This window comes from Cololabis saira, chromosome 1 (genome assembly GCF_033807715.1).
Source record: "Cololabis saira isolate AMF1-May2022 chromosome 1, fColSai1.1, whole genome shotgun sequence".
In the NCBI taxonomy this organism is placed as follows: domain Eukaryota; kingdom Metazoa; phylum Chordata; class Actinopteri; order Beloniformes; family Belonidae; genus Cololabis; species Cololabis saira.
In genome coordinates, this window is record NC_084587.1 from 17,942,553 (window position 1) to 17,966,931 (window position 24,379).

The following is a 24,379-nucleotide window of genomic DNA, read 5'->3' on the forward strand; positions in this document are numbered from 1 at the left end:
GAGAAAAGTAATGTGCGTCGTCACAGGACAGAGACGAACATTTTGATGTAAAAAAAACACAAAAATTGCTGACAAAAATTTTGGCATATCAAGCCAGGCTTGAACTCTCGACCTCTGGCAGCAAAGACCGCAATAATCTGGCTGAGCTAAGTCTCAGCTTATCCTTTTATTTGACCTACTGGGTTAGGACAGACCAACATAGCGATAAACTGTCTGGAACTTTTTTTTCCTAATTTTTTAAATATTTGTAAGTTATAAATATTAGTAAAACCCTACTATTTAAATTATTACTTTTTTTGTAACCATTCTGCCAAGGTTGTAACCGGGCTGAGCCGGGAATATTTCTGAAGTCACCACATTACAGGGAGCTGATTGGTCGGGGGGCGGGGCCGTCATCACCCTACTCGCCACTGATTGGTCGGGGGGCGGGGCCGTCATCACCCTACTCGCCACTGATTGGTCGGGGGGCGGGGCCGCCATCACCCTACTCGCCACTGATTGGTCAGGGGGCGGGGCCGGCAGACGTTTGAATCAGGAAGCGGGAGTCAGCGCGAGAGCGACTGGCGGCTCGCGGCAATTTTATTATAAAAAAAGGACAACCAATCAGAAGAAGGCGCGGGGCTAATTCAGGCCAATGAAGTTCAAGGACTCCATAAAGAATCTGATGACACCACCCACGACTCTCTATGTCAAACCATTCAAAAGTTATAGCAGAAAATCGGGACAACCAATCAGAAGAAGGGGCGGGGCTAATTAAGGCCAACTAAGCTTAAGGACTCATTACAGAATCCCATGACACCACCCACGACTTCCTATGTCAAACCATTCAAAAGTTATGGCAGATAAAAGTATTCTAGGGGGGGCTGTTGAGCCGTTAGGCCACGCCCATTAATGCAAACCAAGAAATATCAAATTTATCGCCAAGTCTGTCTTGCATGCAAAATTTGGTGACTTTTGGAGAACTATCAAATATGGACCAATCACATGAAGGGGGGGGCGCGCCTTTTGGCGTCTAGCGTCGCCACGGTAACACTTTTGAAAGAGAAAAGTAATGCGTGGCGTCGCAGGATGTAGACGCACATTTTGATGTATAACACACCTGGGTGCACGTTACGGTTCGGGCTGAATTAACTGCCGAAGGAATGGCATAAATTTAGCCAAAATTACACAATTTATTCAAAATGGCCGACATCCTGTTCGGTTTCGGCCATGGCTCCAAGAGACTTTTCTTTAAGTTGTGCCATGATACAGGTGTGTAGCGATTCTCGTGCATGTACGTCAAACCGTATTGTGGGGCTTGAGGCACAAAGTTTTCCGGGGGGCGCTGTTGAGCCATTTTGCCACGCCCATTAATGCAAACCATGAAATATCAAATTTATCTCCAGGCCTGGCTTGCGTGCCAAATTTGGTGCCTTTTGGGGAACTATCAAATATGGACCAATCAGATGAAGGGGGGGTGCGCTTGTTGGTGTCTAGCGTCGCCACGGTAACACTTTTCAAAGAGAAAAGTAATGCGTGTAGTCGCAGGATGGAGACGCACATTTTGATGTATAACACATCTGGGTTCACGATACGGTTCGGGCTGAATTAACTCTCGAAGGAATGGCATATATTGCTCCAAAATTACGCAATTAATTCAGAATGTTCAAAATGGCCGACTTCCTGTTCGGTTTCGGCCATGGCGCCAAGAGACTTTTCTTTTAGTTGCGACATAATACAGGAGTGTACCGATTTTCATTCATGTACGTCAAACCGTATTATGGGGCTTGAGGCACAAAGTTTTTTCTGTCGAACCAATCAGATGAAGGGTGGGCGCGCTTTTTGGCGTCTAGCGCCGCCACGGTAACGCTTTTGAAAGAGAAAAGTAATGCGTGTAGTCGCAGGATGGAGACGCACATTTTGATGTATAACACACTTGGGGGCACGTTACGGTTCGGGCTGAATTAACTTTCGAAGGAATGGCATAAATTTCGCCAAAATGACACGACTAATTCAAAATGGCCGACTTCCTGTTCGGTTTCGGGCATGACGCCAAGAGACTTTTCTTTCAGTTGCGCCATGATACAGGTGTGTACCGATTTTCGTGCATGTACGTCAAACCGTATCGTGGGGCTTGAGGCACAAAGTTTTCAAGGGGGCGCTGTTGAGCCATTTTGCCACGCCCATTAATGCAAACCATTAAATATCAAATTTTTCGCCAGGCCTGACTAGGGTGCAAAATTTGGTGACTTTTTGGGCACGTTTAGGGGGGCAAAAAGGCCCTCCTTTCGTCAGAAAAATAATAATAATAATAATAATAATAACGCGAAGAATTCCTACAGATACAATAGGGCCTTCGCACTGAAGGTGCTCGGGCCCTAATAATAATATAAAAAAAAATGTATGTTCAACCAATGTTTTCTACCTTGTAATTTTGTAAAAGATTTTTTTCTTTTAAAAGCATGCCTAAATCAAATTTATTTGATTTATGCAATGGTGAAAAAATTGGCAAAATAAATGAAAAACTGCGAAGAACCATGTTCGGTATTGTTCGGTATTCGGCCAAGTGTTTATTATTATTTTCGGTTTCGGTTTCGGCCACAAATTTTCATTTCGGTGCATCACTAGTTCACAGTGACCGGAAAAGCGAAACCAGTAAACACAACCAACAACTTTCACATAGTTTCACTGAGATCCTTCTGAAACTCAACACCCCCTAGTGTGAATTGCTTTGCGGCACTTTCCGACGCATACAACCTCAACGGAAAACGTTGAAAGGTACATTCCAGCATCGAGGTGATGCAGTTCCCTTCATGTCAGGTTGATAGATAAACCATAAATCATGGTTAATGTCTCCAAATTGAAGCTTGACGTTTGTAAAGCGGTATTATACATGCACACCCAGATATATATAGACATGCAAAGCTTATATGTGCATCAAACTGTACAACACTGCATGTCCCAAGGAGTAAAAGCTTCAGTCCCATCATACATCATTGGATGAAGGAGGGACGATATAACGGACGTGACAACACCACAAATTTGGGATTCTGCAAAGCATGGTTATGTGTCGAACCTTGTCTAAGCTTGCAGTAAATCCCCTTCGCGCTGCAAGAACTTCTGAGTTTGCCTGCAAAGTCTTATTTCTCTCTTTAATGGAGGTTGGAAGGAAATGTTGTTTTCAATGAAAATTTCAGCTGGGCTAATTAAAAAGATAGTTCTTTATGACATATGTTATGTTTTTACTTTCACTAAAGGGAATCTAACACATCTTTAAATAAATAACACTTGACTGACATTGCACTCTTTATTTTTGTTGAGTCAAACCTAAAAAAAACAGAATAAGAGCGCACATAAGACAGGCACCAGCTTATTTTGCCGTTGGGGAACAGGAAGAGAGGCAGCAAAACAAAAAACAGATCAGGTGGGTGAGAGAACAGAGGAATCAGGCAGAAGAAAGATATAGAAGGCAGACAGGAAGGATGTGAAGGAGGAGGACAGTGTTTGGGGAGCAAGAGGAAGTGATAAAGTTGAGTAGAGCAGGACAGCCCAAATCCTCATCTCAATCAATCACATTTTCCCTTCGTCTCCTCTCAGTTTGTCTTATTGATTTCTTGTTTCTCCCAGCGTCCTGAAAGCCACCTGAAATGACTTCTCCGAGCTTTTGGGCCTGCAAACGGCTCTCTGCTCATTTGTTCTCATAGCTCTGAGGCAGCGGATGTGACAGAAACTCTCATTGCCCTATTTTCACTTGTTTACTTTTTTATTTAGTTTTTAAGTAATGCTGGTTAGATCATATTCAGTACCAGTCCTGGAAGCGTTGTAACTGTCATGGGAGCTGCTTTTCAAACATGTTAGGATCTTTCTGAGCAAATTCCAAGTTAAATTAATTATCATACAACTCAGTTTATCTATAAAAAGCATATAAGTTTTAACTTCATCTTCCTGATCTCAGGAGGAATTTGTCTCAGGTTTTATAACACGGTATGTGTTGCTGCAGGTTATCGCCATCTTTTATAGAATAGTAAGAAAAAGTATCTGAACTCGCTGGAACTCTTTACTGAGCCTAACAGCATGTAAATATAATTGTGATGTCGAAGTACGGTGGAAGGAGAATCATGATTTGGGCTTTGTGATTTCAACTACTGTCTTTATCTTTATCTGTTGCACTTTTTTCCTTCTTTACTTTTGTTTACATATTAAATCATGCTTTTTTCTTACTATGTGATGTTCTAATGTCTCTGTTAAGCACTTTGAATCACCTTGTTGTTGAATTGTGCTATATGTAGGCATGGGGCGATATACGATATTATCGTATATCGCGATAAAAAACGGCCGCAATAACGTTATCGTGGGGTACTGTAATTATCGCCAATTTTTTTATTTTTTTTTAATTTTTTTTTTATTTTTTTTTTATTTATTTATTTATTTTTTTTGGTCACACAAGGCTACCAGCCAGGTAGAAGCCAGTGTTATTTTTTTCATGTATTTTATTATTATTATTTATTTAATATTTTTTCAGAGAGTAGTACAATCCGTGTGCATTTGACTACTGTGGCACTTTATTTTCACTCAATCTTTGTGTTGGCCATGCAGCTTTTGTTTTGTATGCTACAGAGCAGTGCCTTTATTTTATTATTTTTCCAGAGAGCCGTACTAAGTAGCAGGCAGCCAGCCACTGTTAAAGTTTCAGAGAGTAATACAATCAGTGTGCATTTGGCTCTACTTTGTCACTTTATTTCTATTTGTCACTTATTTCTTTCGACTCTCAGGGAAGTATTTTCTTACAAAAAAAGAAAGTTCAAATAAGTACCGGTACTATAGTTTACACTTTGTAATGCATAACATTTACAGTACACTATTTGTTCTCTACCTCAAGTGTCACTGTGTTGAGAATTATTTGAGAATAAATGTTCTGAAGGAACCAGTGGATCCACGGTTAGTCTTTTTCCTTGCATTTTAAGAATTTTATAAGCGACGCGCTAATATCATGATAATATCGTAATCGTGATATTTTTGTCCACTAATATCGTGATATGAAATTTTCATATCGTCCCATGCCTAGCTATATGATAAACTTGCCTTGCCTTTGTTTCTGAGGGCCTTAACAACTGGCTTTGATGGAAGTAAAAGTGAATTCCCTTGTTTACCAAAATACCCTACAGGAAAATGTCAGGGTGTCTCCTCACCAGCCTGAGCTCATTCAGCGGGAAGATGACCCTAAGTCTCACAGCGAGTACAGCGCAGGAAAAGAAGAGGTTCATTTAAAGCCCAGACCTTAACCTCCTAGAGATGCTGTGTCATGCCTTTAAGAGAGCTGTTCACACCACACACCCGCTGAATTTGTCCGAGCTAAAGTAGTTCTGAAAAGCGTTATGGTTAAAAAAAAATAAATAAATAAAAACTCTAGATCTGGACCAGCTGTTAACTCCAAGGATTCACTTACTCTTTCATCGTGAATATGGATGTGTTCAAACAAACAAACAGTAAAGATATATTTTTGTATTATATAAACTCTAAGCTCATTGTGTTTATCTCTTTATTGTGACTCGGATGAAGCTCAGAACAGATTTTATGGCATATTAAAACAGAAAAGCGGCAAATTCCAAAGGATTTACATGGTTTTTATTGCTGCTTTATGCTGTCAATGGATGCAGCTAAAAGGATGTGCAAAGTTTTCAAACGCAACACTGACTGAGTCATTATGATGCCGGCATTTGATGGGGGTTTTACAAATCTCACACAAATCTGCTGAAAAGGTGGCTTACTGTAGTTTTTCCAAATTTAGCCCATCATACAAAACCCAAAACTTTTGATTTTAGCTTCATGGTGGATTGTGTGGATCTGAAGAGGTTTTCCACATGGACGTTTGAAGACGCATGTTTGGATTTTAGAGATTCAGTCACGATTTAGGTCGTTTAGGGTTCTTCAGCAAAAATCTGCAAACTAAATACCCCTGACTCCAGCCTCTATGGTCCCTCATATATGTCTTGTTCTCATAAGAAACAATAATTCTGCTCTACTGGGACTTAATTATACTGAACTGATCTGTCACACGCAGATCTCGCGGAATCCAGTGGAAAAGCAAACCCTGCAAATTGTCCCAGGAGATCTTTTTAAAACCCACATAATAGCTGATGCATACTAAGTATCCGTTTGCTGCGCAGATATATTTGGGATTTCAATTTTGTTTTTGTGAGTCAGGGCTTCCAGTGGCAGTTACTGGGCTCTTCCGCTTGTTAGTTTTGCCACAGGTTAGTTTTTAATACTGTCTTGTTGTTGTTGTTTCAGATATTGTAGAGTGGCCATATTATGCCAGTTTTTAGCCGTCTATTTTCAATTTCTTGTCCTCTAGAATAGCTTTGCTCCCAGCAAAACCCCCGAAAGCCTGTAATTATTTCAGAATGACAAAGACTGAAACACTGAGAGAGGCTCTTCCTGGAAACGGAGGCTTGCCAAGAGGCAGAGATAATGGCTCGTGAACTTGCACAACCCCTTTTGACAGTCAGATACGAGCGTTTTCAACATATCAATGCTTTATCAAAGCTAGGTTTTTCAACATGTCCACGAAATGACCTTGGCACCTCAAATCCTTCTTTACATGTGTCAGCGGGAATTGGATTCAGAATGTGAAAGTGGACAGCATGATGAATCGCAACATCAAAAAATACAGATGGACTAGATTCTGTTCAGTGAGTACTGAGGTTATTACCTGCTATTGCATAACCTTAAGGATTGTGTCATCGTCTAGATATATTTTTTTCTCTTCACACTGTTTTAATAGGTGTAGATGTGGGAAGTGTGATAAAATGCTGACGGAGTCAAAGAAAAAAGTAAGCAGCCAAGAAATTGAAAAGCTAATGATGCCATTGACAGGCTACTTTTAACTCCATGGTTGCCACCAGTCAAAGCTGTCTTGGAGTTATTATCAGTCTTCTTACTTACATGAGACTGTGCATTGTAAGGCTTGGGAACTATGGTAACTGTAGCCAATCTTTGTAGGATAAAAAGAGTGACATTTCCTCTAGAATCCACACATGTGCCAATTGCGTTCGTCTTTCAAATTCAGTGGCATTCTGGGTTTTGTTCGTAAAACGATCCTCTCTAAAGTGTCGCTTAAAAACAGATACATTAGCTTTGCTGTCAGCCCAGAAGGACAATCTGGTTCCAATGAGCCCTGGTTTGCTAACGTTCACTCACGAACGGAAACATGTTTTTTTGGACATATCTTGAAACAAAAGTAAAATACTTTAGAGTGCTAGCAGATCCACTCGATCCTTAGTGCTCAAGGATAACAGTTGCTCTTGCTTTTTGCACAATGTACATTTGCCGTTCAAATAATGACCATATAAGGAATTTCTGCCTTCTATGACATCATAGAGAGCCCACGTAAGAAAAAAACTCTTACCCAACGTCGGTGCTCAAGGCCCCACTGTCCTGCATGTTTTAGATGTTACCCTGTTTCAACACACCGTGATACAAGTACCTGTGTCATCAACAGAATTGTGCAGGCCTTGATGACAAGCTAATTAGGACCATTAATTAGAATCAGTACTACAACATATATTTACCTAGTGTAGCACACGGTCAAGATGACGAATCATGAAAATAATGCATATAAGTCAAAACATACAGAAAGGCATAATGTGGCAGATTTTTAAACGAAAAAAAAGTGAAACAATGTCCAAGAGAGAAAGAGAGTGATTTACTTTTGCAGAAATCAAACACGCAGAAACACACACATACTGACTATTCATTATTTAAATTGCTTTTTTTTTTTAAACAACTTTTCATTTATGTTTTAGTGTCTTTGTAAAGCACTTTGAATCACCTCGTTGTTCAGTTGTGCTTCAGAAATAGACCTGCCTTGCCTAGACCAGCCTACACGGACATAACGTGATAAAGCTTGATAAGTGGCCGTCGGTGGAGGCGAGAGCTCTCTGCCACAGAGCTGTCCCCACGGACACTGAAACTGATATTTGTGCCTTTAAAGATCAACGTTTCTGTCAAAAACCACGCTCAGAGGTTAGTCGTGGAATCAGTTTGTAGACCCTGCGGGGGGGTGACAGATAACTGGTAATCTCGTAAAAGCTTGTTTATGTTGTTCATGTGCACACACATGCTCTGGAGTCATATACATCAAATAAACCCTCTGCCTTTAAGGAATTTCCAACAACATTTTCGTTTTTTGCTTTATGAAAGAAACAGATCCATTTTGCCGTACGTTTTGCCCCCATTGTTGCATATCCTGTTGTAAATGACGAGACAGCATCTTCAGCTTCTTTGTGAAAGCTCTTGTTTTATATCAGGTTAAAGGTTTACGTGAAGACATATAAAGATCTGCTCAGGTCGAAATGGACTGGACCATGCGCTGGTTTGAACTGTGCAGCACAGATTAGGTGATAGAGCTCAAGTGTGGTGGTGTCGATGTGGACGTGTCAAGAAAACCTGTTTTTTATTTATTTATAATAGATCCCCATTAGCCCTCACTGCAGTGAAGACTATTCTTCCTGGTAGGGCTGTTCGATTAATCGATTTTAAATTGTAATCGCGATTATGTAATTAGAACGATGTTAAAACATGAAAATCGTAAAATCGATTTTTCACTTTTTTTTTACCTTGTCTGCACACATGATACCATATTAATGATTGATGGAAATACCTCTCAATACCTGCAACAAGTGCCCCATTACACACCTCTACCTCCTTCATGGGTTGCATTATTATTTAGCATGCAAAGACCCAGTTTAGTTTAATTAGAAAATGTCTTGTTTTATTTATTGGAAATATAACTTACTGTATGTTTGCAAGTGCTGATTTGCTGATTTTTTTTTTTCAGAGATAAAACTTTATATTTTATTATATTTTTTTAAACTTTTTTTCAACCTATTTTACAGAGTTTTGCACTTTATTCATTCATTTTTGGTTTAATAAGAGCAAAGTTTGCACTTAAAGCCCAATGGGGCAAATGTTCAATAAAAAAACTGCATATTTGAAATCATTTATTTGCCTTTTGTCAATTCACAAAATAATCGTAATCGTAATCGAAAATCGGATTTTGAGAGAAAAAAATCGAGATTTTATTTTTGGGCAAAATCGAACAGCCCTACTTCCTGGGGTCCAACATTGCACACATAAAACAATAAAATACAATCCTTACTATTGAAACATAAGTAAATCTAAACAAAAATGATCTGAGATGTAATGGAATTTAATGCTTAAATTGTTGAGACCAGCCAGAACAAAACAACAAAAAATATTCAATTTTATTCTGAAAAGAATTTCAGAATAAACCAACTAACTAAAACTGACTTCCTTGCTAAGTACTGCTTTTCTTAATTTATTTCTGTTCATTTTGTTTTGGGGAGGGAGGAGGACTCACACCTGGCCACTTATCGGATCTGTTGTTTGTTTGTGTTTGAGTTTATGATGCAACCGACTCAAATGGTCTTTCCACTGACGTCTCCATCCGTCCGCCGCTATTTCAACAAGTTAATTAATATATCCCGTCGCATTTGGTGTCTCAGCTTTCAGAATATCAAATCACATTAGGAATCTCAATGTTCCTTTCCATGGCACATGGCTCGCCTCAAGGCTTGCTTCTTAAGATCAGTCTTTTGTCTTTGTCTCCATCTTTCTCAACATCCCTTCCAGCTGTGCGACGCTTTTGCACTGTAGTCTGCCCTCATCTCTCTATTCATCCACCCACACTTTCCTTTTTTCTCTCCCGACCATTTTTGCATCTCTTTTGAATTCCTTCGCCTCACTTTCTGCTTCATCATCTCTCCATTTCGTCGCCCCATCACTTCATAGACTTTCTCTGTGCGTTCAGCATCCTCATTTGACTCGGCGCCGTGCGGTAACATAAAACTTTTAATGTAATTGATGAAGTTATTCCTCTCATTAATGACATAGCCAATAAGCTACTAGATCGCGGCTGTGTCCCGCCTCCCCGCCGTAGACTGATGCAGCGCTGATTTGACACTCTTTTTCAAAACTGCATCCACTAAAAAAAAAAAAAGACCAAGGAGATGGTTTTATCATTGATGGAGTATAACCGAGGAAGACGGTTGCACTCTCAGTTAGAGATGTTGATTTCCTGGTTAAATACTCCGGGTTTTGACTCTTTGAATCGATTTTCGATTTCGATTCACATTTTTTAGGTTTTAATCCACATTACATCTGCATTTGATAAGAATGCCCTTTTATCAAACTCTGGGATCGACAGCAAATAAGTAGATTCCCTAAATGTTAGTGTATCCCTTTAATATGTTATTTCTACCTATAAATGTCATAATGGAGTTGCATTTGCTCGCGGATGTCTCCAAGAGCATTTACATTTCCTTCACCTGCTCACTTTTTCCCATGCGTCACTCTTTTTATCCTCCAAAGAAACCTAAGCCAGTCTGGCGGTCTTTGAGTGTGTCTTTGTTCTGTCGGGAGCTCACCGGGAGATAAGTGTAACAGATATCTGCGGGCCCAGACAGACAGACGGTGTATATAATTGACTGATAGAGTCTAATGTAAGCGAACGGCTCTGGACCGACTGCGATTCACAGCAGCAGCAGCTCAGACACAGAGGGAGGCTTTCTGTTAGCCCCGCAGTAATACCAGCAACAACAGCCACCCAGATCACAATCTGGTGACTACCTGGCTGCGTTTGTGGGAAGCCAGTGTGTGTGTGTGTGTGCGTGTGCGTGTGTGTGCGTGTGCATGTGTGTCAGCATCCATGTGTGGCTTGGGTTATTGTCTTTTTGTCCTTCTTCCGTTCTTGTCTGTTTCCCGCTTAGCTTTCATTCGTCCTCCATCCACACACCTTTTTTTTTCCCCATCTCACCCTGCGTCTTTTTATCTGCCCTCCATTACCCCCACCACCCCCCCGATCCCTCCTCCGAGTTATCTTAGGCCTTTAATTAACGTGACATGCTGTGAAGTGAGATACTAAATAATGCAGGCTTTTCCAGTGACACTGAATCAGCTGGAGTGATTAGCGGCCACACACACACGCACACACACACACACTCACACACACACACTACCATGATTCCCTTCTGTTATCTTTGGCACCTTCAGCTGCATTATTGGCTTTCTTTTAAAGTAAATATTGGCCTTCTTTTAGTGAATCAATTGCTGAATGAAACGTAAATGTGAATAATAGAAATATGGTTATAAACACTTAAATCACCAATCCGCTAGAAGACTAATGTGTAGGGTGCCGTCGTTCCACCGAAGCTCGGAGACCTGTTGGGTCATGGACACGCAGGACGTCCTGTGGCATCTGGCAGTGACGCATCGATTCACTCGGACCGTTCTCATGCAACCCTTGGATTGGTGATTGGATGGGGATCTGGGGAACCCCGCAGGACGGAGCAACACCTCAACCTCTTTCTTGTGCTTCACGGAGCTGCTCGTGAGCAGTTTATGTGGTGTGGCGGACCCATTTGCTTTGCTGTGGGGAGGCGGCGGCCATCCGGGAGCAACGCTGCCATGGGGGGGGCTTTCTTAGCCTGGAGAAATGTTTACTGGAAGGTAGATTGTGTTTAGAGGACCGGAGGAACCTTTCCATGTTAAGTGTTACATGGTTTGACTTTTAGCAGTTTCTCCAACAGCAATAAAGGGAAACTGGAGCTAATATTCAAAGCTACTTCCTGTTTAGAATTACTGTCCCCCGATAATTCTACTTTGAAAATAATAGTAAGGATAAGTGCAAATAAATACATTCTGTATAATTCAAATATTTACACTGGAGATGGGACCAATCAAATATCTGTATTTTGGAAGTCTATTGATGTGATTCAATTATTGGATATCGCATTAATGGCAACATTCAAAATAATTATGTTAATCAAGAAAAAAAAAGTCTTCTAACATCAAAATCAGTTTTTGGCAGGTTTGTGTTTAAATCTAATCAAGACTGGATAAAAAGTCCAGTCGTGACATTCTTAACTATAAAATCAGAATCACACTACTTTATTGATCTTGGTGGCTTTTGTGAAGCTCAAAAAGTAGCCAAAAGAGAAAAAATGAAAACATAGAAGAAATGATCATATATATATATATATATATATATATGTATATATGTATATATATATATATATATATATATATATATATATATATATGTATATGTATATATAATATATATATATATGTATATATAATATATATATATATGTATATATGTATATATATATATATATATATATATATATATATATATATATATATATATATATATATATATATATATATATATATAATGTGTATATATATATATATGTATATATATTATAAACAAAAAAACAACCTATGAATAGTTGGTATATGTATCTACATACATATCCAAAACACATTGTACAGTACAATATATACTAATTGTTATCTAATCGTACCATAAAATCTAATAACAGACAAAAGTTAATAAACCTCAGCAACAAGAATTTCAAGAATTTCATGTGCAGAAATAAGATTTAAAAAAAGTCATGTCCACAATTATCTTCTGGAATTGGAGAACATTTGGGAACACTGGGATGTCTGTTAGCATCTTGTTGCCTTTCAGAAGCTTCTTTCACGTCTCTGCAGGAACTTTCTACCAGCAGCTCCATTGCTACGTCTTCAAGCTCTTACTTGACTCAGATTTTAGCTCTCCACAAAGGTTTCCATTGGGGCAGAAGTCCCTTAGACTGTTTCTGTCTTTTCTTTAAAACCATTATTTTGTCAGAAAAAGTAAAATACTTTGGTAATCTCCAATTGATTTTACTTTCTCAAGCAGCCTGCATGATAGAACCAATACTTTACTGTAGCTGAGGTGTTGCTTCTGTTGACGGCTTCAGTTTTTTATTTGTTAATCCTTTTGTCAGTAAACTAACGAAGACTCTTCCAAGACATCAAGGTGTATCCATGCCGTTCTTACTGTTGTTGTTATGCATGAAGGGCTTGATCTCGTGACTGAAAGGGAGATAATGTTCTTGTTCCAAAGTGAGAAACAGTGTTTCGGAGTCGAAGTTGCACAGGCAAAAACGATGCAACCTCTGCGTCTTCCTTTCTCGGTCGCTGACACGGAAGCAGCTTATGTTTCAATTTGTCAGCGTTTCATTATTCTGCATCTTCATCCCCATCCAACATTATAACGTCCACTTTCCAAATCTTGATAGAGTTCATTCATCCACAAAGTCTCATAAGCCACTAATCCACTGACCTTCATGCAGAGATTGCTGGTTTTATACTCGTTCTGCAATTTCAGATTTTTTTTTTTTTACCTTTATCCTCACTCTTGTTTCTTCCCTTTTGTAGTGGGATTTCATCTAGAAACGGTTATTGTTAGGAATTAAAAGCACATTATTGGGGAAGAATGAGCTTTCAAGGATGGGTCTACACATGTAAATGGCTGCATGTAGGACATATGGGACTTCTCCAGATTGCTCCTGATGAGCCCAAAGCTCCCTGCAAAGTCTTCTGTGTGTTTGAGTGTTGTTTTTTTTCCATAGTCAACAACCAAGCCTCCCAGATTTTCCACACATGCATTTCTTCTTAGCACCAATTCACAGAGGCGTGAAACTTCTTGATTAAACACCAGAAACTGTCATCTGTTTTTGTCTTTTTTTGGATCAGAGCATTTCAGCTGCTCTGGTGGCGTTTAGCTTATAAGAGACTGAATAATTGACGTATTCTGATTACAGAAATGATTTGTGTCGATCTACTATTCATCTAAAGATATTCAGATAACTTATTTTCTTACAATTGAAGCTTAAAAAAACAAATCTTTAACTAGCACATGTGAATAAAACGGCCTCTATTTTGCAGCTGGTACATGCACAAAGTTCATAAAAATGCTTTTTCATACAACATGGCTGAGCTCCCCTGTCTACTGTAGAAATGTAAGTCAGAGCAGAGGACTTAATTTGTGCAGGGAGAGATCTAGGTTATCCCAAAGCAATTGTTTTGGACCAAACCAAGTGGAAAATCCACTGTGGGTTTAGCTGTTTGTTGCCTTGGCTGCAGGGATGCTAAGAGCTCTGGGTTCCAGTGTTCTTCCACCCCACCCCCTCGTCTTTTTTAATCAGATGGCTTGTTCAGGAGTGGAGGGGATTAAGACTGCTGCTGCTGATGATGATGATGAATCTGTTCAGTTTTGGAGAGCACACAAACATATGCACATACCCACTCACATGTTCGCAGGACGTCTCAGCTGCACCCACGTGCAGTTTGCACGCATGGATGCGTAGACAGGAGCGGTGCAGTGCGAATGCGTGCAGTTCGGCGTAAAATATGCAGGAATGCACACGTAAAGGCATCAACGCATGCATAGGATACACTGTGTGCTCTGTATGGCAAGCTGTTTTCACATTTAATGGCTACAAATGCATTTTGACTAGTCGTAATTACATTGTGATCCAAGATATCTATAATGTCATTTTGACTAGTCAAAACTCTAATTCAAGATATCTGTAATTACATTTTGACTAGGCAGAATGGAAGTTAAAGATATCTCCAATTTGAATGATCTCTTATTAAAATTAATTTCAAGATATCTATAACTTGATTATACTGTAGATATCTACAATTAAATTATGACTATCCGTAATTCCAGTTCAAGATATCTTCAACTTTGTACCTACTAGTCAAAACTTAATTTAAGATATCTAAAAAGGACAATATAGATATCTTGGATTGAGGGGAATTAAAGATCTTGAACTGGAATTAGGACTAGTCAGAATTAAATTGTAGATATCTGAAACTGGAATTACAGCTAGTCGTAATTCAGTTGCAGATATATCCGTAATTCACATTGCGGATTTCTGCAACTGAATTGTAGATATCTGTAATTAGAAACCCCACACACATGAATGGCAAAAGTGACGTCTTTTGTCCTAGGCAGAATGACGTTGTGGATATCTGAAATGACAATTGTGGATAAGAATAATGTAATTGTAGATATCTGAAATGCTCTTTTTGACTAGGAAGAATGGAATTGCGGATATCTGCAACACATATCCAGTCTAGCTGTTAAATATTAAAACGGCTTGCCATAGCTCTGCCTCGGCTCGCTTTCAGGACCTTTCGTTCAACACTGGAAGTTCAGTCGTGTCTCATGAGATGTGAGTTTTCTGACACGCAGAGTGGCGCTTGTCTCCATCAGTCACACCGACCCTGCAGAAGGCAAAAACACACACAGAGAGAAAACAACAATCTGACCGAAACGAAACAGAAGGGAATCTGCACCGGAGTGAGAGTAGTGCAGGAGGGACGAGAGAAACGGTGTCTAAGGAAGGAAGGGAGCTAAGGATGAAAGGATAGAGATGCTGAGCTGTATGTTGATCCAACACTTTGTGCAACATAGCCAGCAGATAACACTGGTCAGTCTCCTCCCACTTTAATCTCCCATCATCCATCAATCCCTTGCTCTGTCCTTCCACCCCTCCGTCTTAAAGCCTCCGTTCCTTTTCATCAATCCGAAATCATGCTTTATTGACGCACGTTTGGAAAAATCTGGCATTGAAGTACAGCCCGCTTTGCAGATTGTGTAACAAGTGAAAACAAAAGTAGGAAAAAAAAAAGGGAAAAGTTGAGGACGCTGCTCACATGGGAGATAAAAACTGAGCTTCAGAGCAGACTTATGTTTCTTTGCTAAATATTTGGCGCAAGTTAAAATTCATCAGCTACTTTGTGAACTCTTACCGCAGACACACAAGCACACAAACACTCCTCCGGCAAAGAGTGCATGGTCCTAATGAAGCGAGAAGAGGAGAGGCAGCTGCAGAAGTAAAGTCTGAGGCCTAGGGGAACACACACTCTCACACACACACACACTCACACACACACACACACACACACACACACACACACACACAGACCTGGCATGCACACGCTGTATAACGTCTGAAAACCCCTTAATTTGGGACCTTTCCTAATGATTCCATTTTCTTCTTCTGTGTCTTGTCTCCTCAGGTTGTGACAGCTTATTTCTATCATCCTGCAGTACAGTGAGGCAGTGAACTCACGGTGGATACAGCATGCATGTGTCGACATATCCCACGATGCACTCTGCCAGTCCAGGCCTGCTTCTCCTCAGCTTCCTCTTCCTCGCCGACGCCGACTGTGAGTGCTGCCCCGCATTTATTTATCAGACGCACCTGCTTTAAGGGACTGCAGATTTGCACCCGTCCAATAAGTTTCAAACCTACTTTCTGTCACGACGGCGCAAAGCCAAAGTCACAAATGATTATGGTTGGGAACAAGAAGAACAAAAAGTGCTGCAACAGATGGAGAAGCCCTGATTTTTCTACCTCATTTATTCAGTCTGGGATTACACGAAGAGGCAGAAGCGGCAGAGACAGACTAAAATCCTCAGGACCGGGGCAATTTCTGCATGATATATTAAATGAAACGATACAATACAAGACAATATGATGCAATGCAATACGATATGATATGAAAGATACGATATGATACAATACGATACAATACTCTACTTTCTTGTTGCCTTAGAGGAATTTTTCTTTGACTCCAGTGCTGCTTGGCTGCATATAAGAGCCAATCAAACCGACAGTCCAACATTGATGATAAATAATAAGTTCATATAAAAAAAATAAATAAAAGCTACATCTTTTGTGCACCAAATATTCTGTGTATAAAAAAAGCAGATTACTAGACACTTTCACGCAACCCAAAAATAAAGCATTGTCTGAAACTGGGTCCACATATTTCACAGCCCTCGCAGCTTTAAAACGTATTTTAAAATCTTATTGAGGTGGGCATAAAGAAGTTTAAATTGCTCAGAGTTTGCAATTAAAATTTGTGCAAGGAAACCTGATCACAAGTGGCTAGTAGCTGGTGCTAATGCGGGGTTGGAGCAGGGATGGATGAACTCCTGACTAGCGAAACCAATGACATCAGCTTAGAGAATGACCCAGGGTTCTTGTTCGGGTTCATGGCGGAGCTTCTGGCCTAGACCCTGATTTGTGTTGTGTATTTCCTTCGTTTTCTTCTCCTGTAAGTTATGCTTATTTACTTCCAGATGATTTTAATGCCAGGTGTGAACCCAAGCGCCAAGTGCTGGCGACTTGTGATCAGATTTCTCAGGATACATGTTAATACGAGGATACAATAAGACTCTGTAACACCCCCTGGGTGATAAAACCTCATTCTGAATGGAAGAAGATGCTTGCAACAACCTTACTGCTAAGTATTATTAAAGGAACAAATAAATAAAATAAAAACGTAGAAGTTTACTACAATAAGAGCAGTCACTACAATCAAAGGCTTGAACAGGTTTTTGACTGTTTACTGATCTTTATAGGACTTATATTTGTACTTTCCCTGCTTCCCTGAATGTGTTCCACTGCACCACGCACAGCGGAAGCATTAAGAATAAACTGAATAATAAAACACATTGATGCACATATTGTTTGTGCTTAACACCCACAAACAGGGTTGAAATGACCTGTTTTATTTCTTACAAAGCACTCCAGATATCACATCCATAATGTTTGTGTGTGTGTCCCTGTACGTGGGAGTACATGAGTGTTTGTTTTGCAGCACTTTTGATTGGAAGCCAGCTGTTTTTGTCCGTCCCAGTATTACTTGGCGAGGACACTCGGAGCACATATGGCAAATCAGATAATTTCCTACTGCTTGTGCGATTGTGATAATACCGTGTATGTTTGATCCCTGTGACCAATCCTCGTTCAAAACATTTATCAAGTAAGTTTACATAAGCATTAGCACTTTGCTTATGAGTTGTATCCTGACTTTAATTACGACTGCAGCCAATGATTTCCAATCTATCAAGCTGATCCCTTTGTGGCTCTTTTTTTCTTGACTAATCAACCGATCTATAGAGGTCAGGTCTTACCGATAAACTAATATCTTCTCTTGACATAGTCTCTGAACAATCAATCAAAAATGAACACATAAGAGGCAAAATTTGGAGAAATTCCAAAATCCAACATACAAAGAATATCCAATGGAATTGACAGTTTCCACAAATAAAATAAATGTGAATGTGTACATTTATTAAGCTAATCAAAGTCCATTACCATCATTAATGCGCAATTGGATCTGTCCATACATTACCGTTCTGTAGCCTGTTCAACTTTTTATTTTTGTTCTGTTTAACAAATTTTAGCCTCACAATACACCATAAAAACACCCACCAAAATCAAGAGATTTTATTGGTGATCTAATTCAATCTCTTTATAAAATCTGGTTTTGTTCTTTGGTTCCACAAAGATTGTTAATACTAATATTATATAATGCGTTTTCAGTTCACTATCTGTTATATCATGAGATATAATATCTAATTTGAACCCTAATTATGATTAGAGTCAATGTTAGTAAAAAATGTGTTGAATAAAAAAGTGTAGTGCTTTTAAAGTATACAGGTTTAGCCACCTCCTTCTCATTTGTTACCTCCTCAACTGTAACACTTTAGCCACAGAATGAGTTTCTAGTGAGAACATGACCACATGGGCATTATAAATGTCCGTTTCTCGGGTAGAATGCGTTGCCCGCACCTCATGTTTCCATAACAACCTGCTGAGTACGAAGAGCTGAAACGTACTGAAAAAACTGACCACTTTTTCTGTATTGTTTGGTTTTTACCAGACAAGAACTACAGCGTCTGAACAGACAAGTTTGTTAACAACCCACAATGCACTTCCCAGCTGACTACGGAAGACTTTTGAGCTCAAACATTTGGAGTAGACCTTGTAGTTGGGTTGGATGGAGCTTGCGATGCTTTCAAGCTATAAACCGCATCAGAATTCACAGATCGCCCTAGCGAAACCACCTCTTACGGTACTTTCACATGGGCGCTATTTATAGTTATAGTTATAGTTATATATATAGTTATACTTGGATCAGTATGAACCAAAATAACACCAGAATAGCTGAACTAAGACGTGCAAGTCCAACTACGAAGTTTGGTTTAGTTGGATTTGAGCCAAACCAACATGCTTACGTTCATTTTAACACTTTCAGTCGGACTAATCATCGATTTTTGACGGTATGTACACACGCTGTGTGATAGTGGAGAGGGTAATGTTTGCAAATTCTATTGGGCTAACTAACTAGGGATGTCCCGATCCGATCTCGGGATTTCCAGATGATCGAGATCAGGTGGAAATTATCTGATTTTTTATTTTCATTTTTATCTCACGATGTTACAGTATTAATTTATTTATTGTCTATCAATAAGTTTTGCCGTTAACAATTAAATGTAACCTTCAACCTGGAAGAGATCTCTGTGCCAACTGACTCTAACTTGATGGCTCTAATTGTTGTCGCTCTACTCCAGAACGGCGCTGGAGTAAAGTGAGATGTGAAGTGTTTGCAATTTGGAAATATTTGAAGTTGGACAGCAGCTTCTCAAAGTATCAGATCACAACTCAGTATCGACCAAAACTCAAAATCAAATGAGCCAGGCTCAGCAGCAACAGCAGGACATCCCTACGTTTTCAACATGGATGTTGTTCTATCTCAGACAGATGTAACGATGCTGTAGTGACTGTATAAGTATATATTCAAAACTGGTCAGACTAGATATAAAACTGCATAATCAGCATATTGGTTTGCGAGGAGGAAAACACATCTGAGCTCCAAGCTCGCGGTTTTGCGATGCCGAACACACGTACCACCGCCATCCTGTCAAGCACACATGCGGACACACACGAGCTCCAGCTTCAGGCAGCAATTTCCATCCTGGAATGTTTTAAATGTGCTCAGTCACATAGAGGCCGGTTACAAGCACACACACATTGGCAAACCTCTCTTGTTGTGCTTTCAGCCTCCTGCCCTCTCGTCCCAAGAGTAAGTTCCAGGGTCAGCCAGTAAAGCCCCAGTCATCCATCAAAGCAATGATGCTCCCAGACTTTCTCTATGAAGGTTAGGGGAGCATCACTGATGAGGGTGGAGAGGATTCATAGCCCGTGTTCTCACTCCATATTTTTCTTTTTCCCGTCCCTCGGTTTATCCTCGGTGACTTTTCTCCGCGGCTCTTTTCTTGCTTTCTTTTTCTGCCTTTTTCGCAACACAAGGACAAGGCTCTTCTTTTTTCTTCCTGCTTTATCTTTCGGTGTGCAAGATTCAGTGCGTCGTTTGACATCAACAGTGGGTGTTCAGAAATGTGAACGCTGAGAAGTGAATCAGAAGCAGCGGAAGCAGAGACATTGGTGCCTTTTCTGCTCGTCATTATCTGCATGTGTTAAAGAAAACGCGGGGAAAACCACTTATCTCCACTCAAACGTGCTGCTGAACAAACTGAACTCTCTCAAAGCATCACAGGGTTTTAGTAAAAAAAAATCAAAAAATCAAAGCTCCACTTTTGTTTTTCTGCAGCTTTATAAGCACGAACATCATCTAGCATCAGTGTAACACACCACTGGAGAGGGGGCATCAAGGTGCAATCAGATTAAGTAAAACCAGTCCACATCGCTGGGAACCATGCAGGACCTCACCATATGTTCATGACTCGAACACCAGCGTTTGGTTTGGTATTTTTCTCTATATTTTCAAAGACTCCATCTTACATTCTGTTGCTCTCCGCCTCTCTTTTGCCACCTTTCTTTTGTTTCTCCTGGTGTTTGTCTGCGTGTGTGTGTTCATGACATCTATCTGGTGGATTAAGAGTAATGCCCTGATCCCGTTGCAAACTAGGCCACTGCTCCGTGAACGTGGTCAGACACCCAGTGCTCCCTGAAAAAAAAAAGAAAAACCAACCTGCAACTCTTAACGTGTCATCCGAGGTCGGTGTGAGACAATGCAATAACACGGTTGTTTTCGCAAATCTTCGTATGCCCCTAAAACCTTCAAGCTGCAGTTTTGATGTAACAGTAATTCCAGCCAAAATACAACCCGCTCGTACAGTTTCATCGCGACGCGACCCAAACGGATCATTTTTCCAATGCTTGCAGCGGGGGGACGCGTTGCTGAATTGCAGCCCTCGCTGTAATGAGCGGACTGAACAATTTGAAAACAGGCAGGAGTGGTTTAGGATTATGCCTAAGGAGGCTTGTTTTGCCCTCGGCTTGCATCATTTGTGTGCTGTAGACGTTGTGCATTTCCATCTTCTTTAGAAGAAAAGGTTCCCGTTTCTGTTGCTGTAGTTTTTTTCTACTTACTTAAAAACGTGACCTTTTTCCTTCCATGACTTGAAACATGGGACTTGCTCGTGGGGTGACTGATTGACCTGTCAACATTCAACCATATTGCCTAGTCTTGCGTGACCTTTGGGATGACTGGAACCTAAATGCTGTTTAGCTGCATCTCAAGCTTTGACAGCATGTCTGCCTTGGTTGAGGTTGGAAGCCACCACACAAGGCACTAAACATCCCATACTCAGCCATGTTTTCCTTTTCTTAACCTGCAAGTGCTTTATTACATTTCCCTGTAGGTTTTGCTTCAAGGTTCTGTTAAAATGTAACTCAAAATAGTGTTTTGTGGATATATACATTTCATTCACTGATAAAAGATGAAATATTTTTGCATTTTCGGTAAATGAAAAGCTCCAGTGTCACATTTGTATGTTCATGCTTCGTGTAAGAGTTTGGTGAGCCAAGGATGTGGGCATTTGTTTATACATGTTTCTTTTATATTTATATGGAAGAAAGCATGCGTAGCGCTTAATGTGGACAAGATTAGATTGAGATAAGCGTCCAGAGTTATATAAGGTTCACGGCCTCCTGTTGTTGATGGATGAGGTAAAGCAAGGATTCGTCGGGACAAGGTTTAGAGATTGGGGTTTAATCTCAGGTCAGAGGTTCCTGACCTGGAAATCAGCAATGGGTGTTGAAACAACAATCAGGTTACTTTCAGAGATGGGTTTGCACTTCCTCTGTGTGATTTATTTGTAATTCCCTACTCCCTGAACATGTGAAATAAAGCAGGATTCTGATAAACATCGTAGCCTGGGGTAATTCGATGTCAGTGTTTCAACACTCAGTCCTGGCAGTTTAGGCCATGAGGGTAACAATGGATTATCTCTACTCTAAGTCGATAAGTTCAGAAAGAGCAAAAGCCTCCAGAGTTACACCGGTCATCATTTCGGTCAACTCTGATTATTCCAGCAATATTTTTCCTCTTCTATTACCTGATTAAACATTTTGCAAAACACACTTTGTCACAGACTTAGAAGAGCTCATCGACACCAGTCTTTTATCTGACAATTCACTATAAGCCTTTAGTATATGGAGCTAGAACAGTCTCATAATTCACAAATGCACACGCCGATCCACAAATGCACAGGACAAAATTCACAAATGCACAGACCGATCCACAAATGCACAGGACAAAATTCACAAATGCACAGACCGATTCACAAATGCACAGAATAATTCACACATGCATAGGACAAGATACACAAATGTATTTTTGATGCACACACAAATATAACCTGATTTACAAACAGTTTTTTGTCTGTGAGCTGCGCTGGATTTGCGTGTGACTTTTTGTGCGTGAATTTTGTCCTGTGCATTTGTGGATCGGCGTGTACATTTGTGAATTATGAGACCGTTCTAGCTCCATATTAGTAAACTATGAACTGTGGTTAACCTATTTAGGTCTAGAGCTAGCCCAGTAAAATTAGCTTAACTATATTTCATCATCTGTAGCATCTGCTTATAAATAAACTCGCCTGGCCTCAACTAGAGGATGGGTCCAACGCACCAGTCTTGATCAGCTGATAATTGGGATGTTCACATCATCTCCCCAGCAACAACAGCTCGCAGCATCATATAAACGCCTTTTCTTGCTTTGGAGCGTAGCCAAATCCATTTAGCTGGTTATCGCCACTGCAATGCGTCCCATTTTAGACTCACCCTAGAAAGGTGGGTTGACAAACTGCTTAACACATTTCAGTCTTTAACATAGAAGATTTATTTTCTAAAATGTATGTAGATGTAAACCTTTGAATTTCCTTGCCTATCCCTAGGTAGGAGGCATAATGAGGAGGTTTGGAGAGCATCTTCACCAGTTTTTCAATACGTGAATGACATATATTTGCATCAAATGCAAACAGATTACATAACGTGCATGGACTTTACGTGCCACTTTCGATTACAAATACTGTCGAGGATGATGTAAGTGTCTTCAGGCAAAGAAAATGTTTTCAGAGTAGAGCCGACTGGTTCAATAACAGCCAGAAGTCTCCAAAATGAAATAAAAAATCTGTAAAGGGCAGTTTACTGTCTTAATAAGTCATTTTCAATCTTCTTTAACAGCCCGTGATTTTCTTTTTATTGTAACATGGATCCATTTAAAATGAAATTGCCAACAAAGTAAAGTATGTTTTGGACGAAGACCACCTTGTGATTGACAACTAGCAATGGGGTTTTTCCGTTGTCCTCTATACGGTAAACGTAAAACATCATGTGAGGGTTCAGCTCAGGGGGTTGCAGTGCGCCCAACTCTTGTTTTGTCTTTCTTTCTGTGCCCCTCCCCCATATGTGACATTTTTGTGGTTCTCCGTACGATTGACCGTATCCGATCTACGGCTGTTTCACGGAGCAGCAAGGCCGCAGTGCTTAACTGGAAGCTCAAAAACAGCAGTCCACAAACAAATACGTATTCTTTTTTTTTTATAAATAAATACAAAAAAATGGAGGGAAAATTCTTCTGATCTCCAATTTGCAACTCATTAATACCTTGTCAACCTTGTTACACTACACAAGCAGTGTAACATTCATTGGGTATCCATAAAAAATACCATTGTTTTATTTTCTTCTCTCAGGAGAGGGCATTTGTCAGATAAGAGGTTTTGTGTTTCGGCCATCGATGTGTTGTGTGAACGAAATCCATCTATGGTCAAAATGATGAATACGTTTTCTTAATTTACTCGTATTTGAGCTGTGAGCTGTCACAGCCATCATACACTTGATTTAAGACAGGGAAAAATACATTTCTGAAAAATTCTCGACTGTTAGTCAACTTATCTCCTTTAATACAGGAGGCATTAAACAGTATGTCAGATTAGAAATAAGGGTAAACTCTTCATCGGTGAAGGTGAAAGAGAAACAGAAAACATACAATAAGCATAACAATAAGCATAATACTGTATATTACATTGGGTTTTTTTTCCCTTTCCTTTTTTCGATAATTCTAGTCCATAAAATTCATCTGCAATAATGACGCGTTATCTTATACAGTAGGCTACCTAATAAAAACGGTTTTATGTGCTTGGTGACCTCTCTCTCCATCAAGAGTGAAGCTATCCCTCTGCAGGAGGTGACAGAAATGGGCCACATCACAACCATTTTCTGTCGTCTTCCGTTATTCACCCATTTTCCAGACCAGCTTTATCCAGTTCAGGGGTGACTTGGGCTGGAAAAAGTTCTATTCAAACAAAATTAAAATGTCAGTCAAGCTGTTTACTTCCCAGACTGGCATTAGAGATAAACTGAAAATA

The 24,379-nt window shown here is 39.9% G+C and overlaps 1 protein-coding gene across 13 annotated transcripts in view; it reads left to right on the forward strand.

Moving 5' to 3' along the window:
- Nucleotides 1-24,379, forward strand: part of LOC133425941 (receptor-type tyrosine-protein phosphatase delta-like) — a 332,624-nt gene that overhangs the window by 169,494 nt on the left and 138,751 nt on the right. For all 13 annotated transcript variants that reach the window (XM_061716354.1, XM_061716346.1, XM_061716378.1 and 10 more), the window contains one exon: nt 15,928-16,077. In XM_061716354.1, the coding sequence (XP_061572338.1) occupies nt 15,993-16,077 (85 nt within the window). In that variant the 5' untranslated portion in view covers nt 15,928-15,992. The remainder of the gene's footprint in view (nt 1-15,927; nt 16,078-24,379) is intronic.